At 42.0% G+C, this 7,947-nt stretch overlaps 1 protein-coding gene across 1 annotated transcript; it reads left to right on the forward strand.

Moving 5' to 3' along the window:
* Window positions 1-669: 669 nt before the first annotated feature.
* On the forward strand, window positions 670-6,221 carry LOC133839584 (protein single-minded). The gene is made up of 8 exons (XM_062271200.1): window positions 670-736; window positions 832-1,026; window positions 2,213-2,382; window positions 2,602-2,703; window positions 2,764-2,931; window positions 2,993-3,192; window positions 4,466-4,572; window positions 4,647-6,221. Exons 1-8 carry the CDS (start codon window positions 685-687, stop codon window positions 5,927-5,929), a joined length of 2,277 nt encoding a protein of 758 aa, XP_062127184.1. The 5' UTR covers window positions 670-684; the 3' UTR covers window positions 5,930-6,221.
* Window positions 6,222-7,947: the final 1,726 nt, after the last annotated feature.

Genomic DNA, 7,947 nt, shown 5'->3' on the forward strand with positions numbered 1-7,947 from the left:
TCAGCGCGAGACTTGCCAAATCATGGCGCACCTAAGCTACTTTCTTGCTACGTGACCTATGTCAATAAACTTGTAATTACGTGCGAATTCTAAATAGTCAAGTTAAACGCATTCCATTCAAGTATCTATGTCTGTTGGTTAGTTCCCTGGAGTTGGCCAAAAAATCAGCAGGAGCTAAATCCGGCACAAAACTGCGCCAAAATCACGTTCGACCAAAAAGAGAACTATTTTATCAATGACGGCAAATTCGCTCCGACCTTAACACATACACATACATTACAGTACATAAAGAATTTAAGGAGATTGTATGGCTGAGGTCTGAGTATATTATGTGCAAAAGTCAAAAACTCCTGCGGTTATTTTGTGTCAACCTGTTGCACTCCGTCGACGAATATTGAGGATCAGGGCAAATTAGTAACATTGCGAAAAGTCAATTGGTCTGAGCCTTGCCACAGGTAGTTGCTGGAGTCTGTGGTGCTGGCCAATCGCAGACGACAGAGGCAACTCAGGTAGATCTCTGGACTGCGGAGAAATGTGTTAAAACTGTGTGCTGTGGACGTTGTGTGCTCAGTCGCAGACAGGTGATCGTCAGGATATGAGCACAAGTGCAACACACCTAAGCTGCAAATAGTAAAATAACAAATTTTTAACATTTTTGGGAATTATTTTCTACTTTAAATCGAAATGACAAATCAACGCAAAGTGCGCAAGGATTGCTATGAGAGCAGATTACATGGTTGGTTCGGTGTGCCTACTCGTAATTGGAGCAGTGGGAAATAGCTCGTTGTTAACTCTGGACTAACCACGATGTATTCTCTTTGATTTTTGCAGATATAGCTAAAACGTGTGCCATGAAGGAGAAAAGCAAAAATGCTGCACGCACGCGTCGTGAAAAGGAAAACACCGAATTCTGTGAATTGGCCAAATTATTGCCGTTGCCAGCGGCGATTACGTCACAACTGGACAAGGCATCCGTCATCCGTTTGACCACATCCTATTTGAAAATGCGCCAAGTCTTTCCCGATGGTAAGTGCACTGAGAGAAACTTAATTCAAGTCTGAAGACAGTTTTAACTGAAAGCACCTCAAATATAAATTTGATTTCTCCATATTTTGACATCTCACATTCCTGGCAATTGTTTATTATATTGCTTTGATTGCTTTTGTCGAGAGAGTCCTTAACACTTTGTTCCACGTTTCTGCAATTTCGTTTGCCAATTAGTTCAATTAAATGTCGCTCAATTTGTCGTTGCCTTTGGCTTTTGCTTTTGCCTTTGCATTTGCTTTTCATGTGGCGTGTGAATTACGTGCGGCTATGTCAAATGATGCGGAATCTTTGACAGCCACGCGGCCGACACGCTCATTACGGTGGCACATATCCGCGCAGGACACAGCAGGATACTGCTGCCAGCGAGTGTGTGCCTTTGTTATTTTCTATTTTAACGACACCGACAACGACAACGATTTTCTAGCATAAACAACACGACCAAAACTTTCAAGTTTAAAAGGCGATGTTTGCTTAAAGCATATGCTAAAGGAAAAACCACTCGAACAACAGGGCAGACAATAAACAACCTGCAAGAAGGGTAGCGGGTAGCGGGGAAGAGGGGGCATTCAGGAAAACACAATGGCGGCCTGTTGTTTCACTCAAAAAGCAGCGAGAGCAGCGAGCGAGAGACAAGACTGGAAGTGGATTTTGCCAGTGGGTGGCTGTGGGAGGCACAACTCTCTCTCTTTCTGTGTGGTTGTGTGTGAGAGATTTTATGCTGACAACGAGGGTTGCACAACACAGCCAGAGCCAGGGGGAGGAAGGGAGAAGGGGAAGGGCGGCAGTCGTTGTATAGCTCTTTGGCTGTGGCATTGTGCGAAGCGTTTTGTGCTTTTCTTTTGCTGGCTTTATTGAAATAATTATTTTAATAATAGGCAACAAACAACAACGGGAAGTTTTTGCGTGTGTTGCGTGTGTATGTGTGTGTGTGTCTGTGCAACATGGGGCAAGTGTTCATGAGAATGCAATGAGTGAGAGGGCGTGAGGACGTGAGGATTTCAACAGAGAATGGGCCACCTACGGCGCTGATGACTTTAATTGGGAATAATATTTAGACGTCAGCATTTGGCCAAGTGGGCGTGTGATTTACTCGCTTGCCGCTGATTTCGCTTGGTTAATTGTTATGGGAAAATCGAAGTTGACTAATTGAACATTTTCGTTGCAGGATTGGGCGAAGCTTGGGGCTCATCGCCGGCCATGCAGCGTGGCGCAACCATCAAGGAGTTGGGCTCACATTTGCTGCAGACACTGGACGGCTTCATCTTCGTGGTGGCGCCGGATGGCAAAATCATGTACATCTCAGAGACGGCCTCGGTGCATTTGGGACTCAGTCAGGTGAGTTTCAAAATTTATGCGCATAAATTGTGAATGTCCTTTCTGTGTGCGGTGCGACGCGCCACTTGCCACTTGCCTCTTGCATTTGCAAGTCAAGGAGCAGCAGCAGCGTTGGCGTCAAAAGGCGCCAAAAGGACCGAAGCACACTAATTGGCACTTTCCGAGTGGAAGCAGCAACAGCAGACTTGGCATTAATTTGTTTCTTCTCTCATTGCACAGGTCGAGCTGACAGGGAATTCCATATTCGAGTATATTCACAGCTACGATCAGGATGAAATGAATGCCATTCTATCACTGCACCCGCACATGCATCAGCATCCAGTGAGTTTGATATATAAATTAATTCTGCTTATATCTGACTTATAAGTATCCATTCTGTAGCTTGCCCAGACGCACACGCCCATTGGCAGTCCGAATGGCGTGCAGCATCCGTCGGCATATGGCCATGATCGTGGATCGCACACGATCGAGATCGAGAAGACGTTCTTCCTGCGCATGAAATGTGTGTTAGCCAAGCGCAATGCTGGCCTCACAACCTCTGGCTTTAAGGTGAGTTATCTATTGTAAATACTCAGTTGTCAGTTTGCTAATTTCTCATCAATTTCCTTAGGTGATACATTGCTCTGGCTATTTGAAAGCGCGCATTTATCCAGACTGCGGCGATGGTCAGGGCAGTCTGATACAGAATCTCGGCCTGGTTGCCGTCGGTCACTCGCTGCCTTCATCTGCCATCACGGAAATCAAACTTCATCAGAACATGTTCATGTTCCGTGCCAAGCTCGATATGAAGCTGATCTTCTTTGACGCACGGTAAGTTAAGAATATCATATTTTTCAGTTGAAAGTTAGGGACACATATTCTACAAGTTCTTCTTTCTTTGTTAATAAGTTTGAATATGAAGAGATTTTTAAAAAAGCAATTCCTTTAAAAAGTTAATGAAATCTATATATAGGGAAAGCGCTAGAATCCAATGATTAAATAATTTCATTTAAAAATTTGCACAACATTTTTTGACTATTTTGAATTATTTACAAAGAATTTCTCAAAATTTCTTAAAAATATCACGACTTTTTTCAATTTTCTTAAAAAAAATTCAGCAAAATTTCAAAAAAATTTCTTAAGCTTAAACTTTTGTGATGCTATGATATTTCTACCAAGAAAATTTAAACCGATCTCACAAAGAAAGTATTTTCATCATATATGATACATTTAAGAAACATTTGTTTTAATACTTTTTGCAACATTTTAAGAATTGCTTTAAGAAAAAAAAAATTGAGCAGTCGTCACTGTCACTTCTCTCTCTGTGGCCAAATTTAACACTATGTACTTGGGGGACCAGGCCATAAAAAAAAGGCTCAGTTTTCTCTGCCCAAAACCGAATCAAACACTAGACAAATATTTAAACGGGCCGCAACAGAAGCAAGAAAAAAAAGGAATCTATTCCAAGAGCATGTTAAAAAACACACACAGAAAGAAAAAAGAAAAGAATTCAGTAACATCCCCCAAAAGATAATAAAAAAGAATACAATGCGAAAGAGACGGGGGACAGGCTCTATGACAAAAAGGAAAACAAATCATTTCCCTCTTGAGCTTGATTTTGCTTTTGTATGTGCGCTGCTCCAAAAAAAACAATGGGGTGGTGGTGGTGGGCAGCAGGGAGAGGAGGAGGTTGCCTTTAAGTGCCTGTCGCACCAGCAGCAGCTTCTAGCAGAAGCTCCCCCCTCCGACCCACAGACTACTTTGTCTGACATTATTGTCACTCAATTACCCTCATGATGTTGCCATGACGCGGATTCCATCTGCCGTCTCGTTCACACTCACTACTCGGTGTAAAGCAACCCCAAAGTGGGAAACAGCCCTTTTTTTGCAGTAGCATATGCTTTCCCTCTCTCACTCGCACTTGCTTAGCATGCTGTTGTTGCTGCATAATTGAATTGAAGTTGACAAAAGTAAACGGACCAAACACCGAATGTCCTGCTCATTGTTTAAATAAATAAAAATGCTGCCTCAGTTGTGTACACAAAAATAGCCCTGAAAACTTGCGCTCACTCTTATGTTTTTTTGTGTTGTTGTTTACTTGCAGCGTATCGCAGCTAACCGGCTACGAGCCACAGGACCTCATCGAGAAGACGCTTTATCAGTACATCCATGCCGCGGACATTGTCGCCATGCGCTGCTCCCATCAAATCCGTAAGAAAACAAACCGACAATAAAAACACCAAAGCGTGCACTAAGCTTTTCCTTTTGTTTCTACTTTATTGCAGTGCTGTACAAAGGACAAGTTACCACCAAATATTATCGCTTCCTCACCAAAGGCGGCGGCTGGGTCTGGGTGCAATCCTATGCCACGCTGGTGCACAATTCGCGTAGCTCTCGCGAGGTTTTCATCGTCAGCGTCAACTATGTGCTCAGCGAACGAGAGGTTAAAGACTTGGTCCTCAACGAGATTCAAACGGGCGTCGTCAAACGTGAACCCATCTCACCTGCTGCCCAAGCAGCGGCCGTTGCTGCTGCTGCTGCTTCGGCATCTGCTGCTGCTGCTGCGGCGGCTGCCACATGCGTGCCACAACAGCAGCCGCAACAGCAACAGTTGCCCGCCTCTAGCACGCCGGCCTTAAGTGTTAGTCCCAAGCTGGATCCTTACTTTGAGCCCGAGTTGCCGCTGTCGGTGCAGCCGCAGCCACCGAATGCAGTTACGCCGGTGCCCAACAACAACAATAACAACAACAGCAATCCTGGCGTGTGGCATCATCAGCAGCATCTGCATCAGCAGCAAGCGGCCAGCATGGATCACGACAGCCTCAACTACACACAGCTTTATCCGCCGCTCAACGATCTGGTGGTGAGTTCGAGCAGCAGTGCGGGCGGAGGCACTGCATCCAGCGCTGGCGGCGGATCAAGTGCATCGGCCTCCTCGTCGGGTGTTTACTCGACGGAAATGCAATATCCCGATACCACAACGGGCACGCTCTACTACAACAACAACAATAACAACAACAACAATCACTATTACTACGATTACGATGCCACGGTGGATGTGGCCACGTCGATGATACGTCCGTTTTCGGCCAACTCGAACAGTTGTTCGAGCAGCTCGGAGAGCGATCGTCAGCTGTCCACGGGCAATGCGTCTATTGTGAATGGAACGTCGCCATCGCAGACCACGTATAGCGATCTGAGTCACAACTTCGAGTTGAGCTACTTCTCGGACAATAGTTCGCAGCAACAGCAGCAACATCAGCAACACCAGCATCAACAGCAGCAGCAGCAACAACATCTGATGGAGCAACAGCATCTGCAACATCGATTGCAGCAACAGCAGCCTCAACAGCAGCAGCAGCAATATCAGCAACAGCAACAATATGCAATGCATCCGCAGCAGCAGCAACAACAACAACAGCAACAGCAGCAACAACGTGTTGTCAGCGACTTTGCCGAGAGCTTTAAGAATGTGAATGCGGCTGCTGTTGCAGTGGCAGCCACGCCCCATTACACGAGTGTGATCGTGGAGCCACAGCATTATATACCCAACGATTTTGTGCATTAGCAGCATTGTTCGATATACGCTCTGTTATTTCTAAAACGTAATGTTGTTGCAATATTATTGATCTAACACGTCTTGTGTGCAGTTGAATCTCTCTGAGTTTTGTCATTTCATTAGTGTGGCTGAGCCACTGTCTCAATTTTCTGTACAACTCAAATCGCACACCTATTTATTATCTAATATTATTATTACTATTATTCGACATCATTATTTGTTTGAAAAATGAAAAGATAAGAAAATAATTGCAAAAATAATCATTGTTAACAATTTGCATATGCAAAAAACACACACAAAATACAAAACAATTTCAAGATACAAATTATATATATACGGAAAAGTTTAGTTCTAAGCACTAGATGTACACTGTTCATACAACATACACTACATTTATGTACATATGTATGTATGGTATGCTAGGCTCGTTCATAATAATCGCATATTTTGCATCGGTTGCTTATAAATACGATGGCGACGATGAAGATAAGGAAGGATGTTGATATCGATGCTGAATATGCGATAAATTGTATATAAGGCAGGGTTCGTTCTCCATTTACATAGATATCTGATATGATGATGATCTTCATAAGTCAACAAAAATAAATAATTGTACATGTATAATTAATTGTAATCGTAAATTTTTCTAATTTGAATAAACAAATTATTATGTGGGTGAACAATAAAAATGCGATTTTTATTTAGCAATTAGCAATAAAACTTAAGGGATATTTATAATAAATTTTCAAATTTTTTGTTTTCGCGGGTCACACATTTAATATGAATGACGCAGCCCTGCCAGATATTGCAAAAATACTTATTTGGCGGATGTGGCAACATTCAGTCAAAAAGCTTAAAGAGCTTTTATTGCAAACATTGTAGGACTGCCAACTTCTTTGAAAGAAGGACATTTTTTCAATGATGTGGCAGCATTAGCAAAACGACACACAGATGGCGCTAAATCTGAACTATGTTGGCAATGCTACAAGGATGATAAATATTAAATTATTTTTGTAACGGTTATTGGTTTCAAATGTTGAAAATTTAGGCAATGCTGCTATGCGAATTTATTGCAATTCAAACGATTTAATAAACACCAAGCAGTATGTTTACAGTTCCGGATGAGATGCAAAATGAGAGCTTAGAAATTGTGTTGATTTTGTACGCACACTTTGGATATTTATTTAATGTTGTTTGTTTTTGACCGGCATTTTGGTCAACAACAAAACAAACAGTTTACGCCTTTGGCCAGTGTCCACGTCCATGTCCATGTCGATGTCCATGTAAATGTTCATGTCCTGCACTGTGCGGTATCTGGGCTATGTTTGTGTGAGTGTCATTGATTTATTGCCTGCCATTTGTGTGCTGACCAAGTAGGCTTTTTAGAGATATGCTATCTAGGACTACGGCAGATAAAAGTGGGGTTGACCTCTTTAGGCTGGGGCTAATTGTGCTTTTTCAATTACCACAAACAAAGGCTGCCCAATGGTCATTTCACCAACTCACCAATCCAGCATTTTGAATAGTGTGGTAGTTATACACACACGTAATGAAACAATACGCAGTATTTTATGCTGCCTCTGACTCTACATTTGACTTATGGCTCACGTTAATATATATGTGTGTGTAGGCTCCTACTACAACTCGGCCATCCTGCGAACTAGATCATCTTGACTTTACAAAGAATTATTTTAGTCTTATGTTAAATATAAATAAATCTTATTTGCTACATTTACTACTATTTTGTACAGTAAAACACACTTATTATTTAATTCTTGCCTGATTAAATCATTGAAAAGTTTCTTCCATGTATGGAAGTAGCTGAGTTTACTAATTTGATAAATCTTTGTTGTTCTTAATTATTTTCTTCTAATAATTCCATAAAAGTTTTTTTTTCATTTAATCTATCGCCCTTAATAAATTCATCTTCTAATTTGTGATTTAGCATAACAATCTCGTAACAGTTGCGGTTTAGCATAAATATTTCCTAACAGTTTGTTTTCGTTATTCGTTCTGTTATCGTTAAC

Source organism: Drosophila sulfurigaster, chromosome 2R (genome assembly GCF_023558435.1).
Source record: "Drosophila sulfurigaster albostrigata strain 15112-1811.04 chromosome 2R, ASM2355843v2, whole genome shotgun sequence".
NCBI classification, from domain to species: Eukaryota; Metazoa; Arthropoda; class Insecta; order Diptera; family Drosophilidae; genus Drosophila; species Drosophila sulfurigaster.

Coding starts and splice junctions, on each gene's coding strand:
- LOC133839584 (XM_062271200.1), top strand. CDS start 685: ATGACAAATCAACGCAAAGTGCGCAAGGATTGCTATGAGAGCAGATTA. Junction 1,027..2,212: donor GCGCCAAGTCTTTCCCGATG/GTAAGTGCACTG, acceptor TTTTCGTTGCAG/GATTGGGCGAAGCTTGGGGC. Junction 2,704..2,763: donor CGCACATGCATCAGCATCCA/GTGAGTTTGATA, acceptor TCCATTCTGTAG/CTTGCCCAGACGCACACGCC.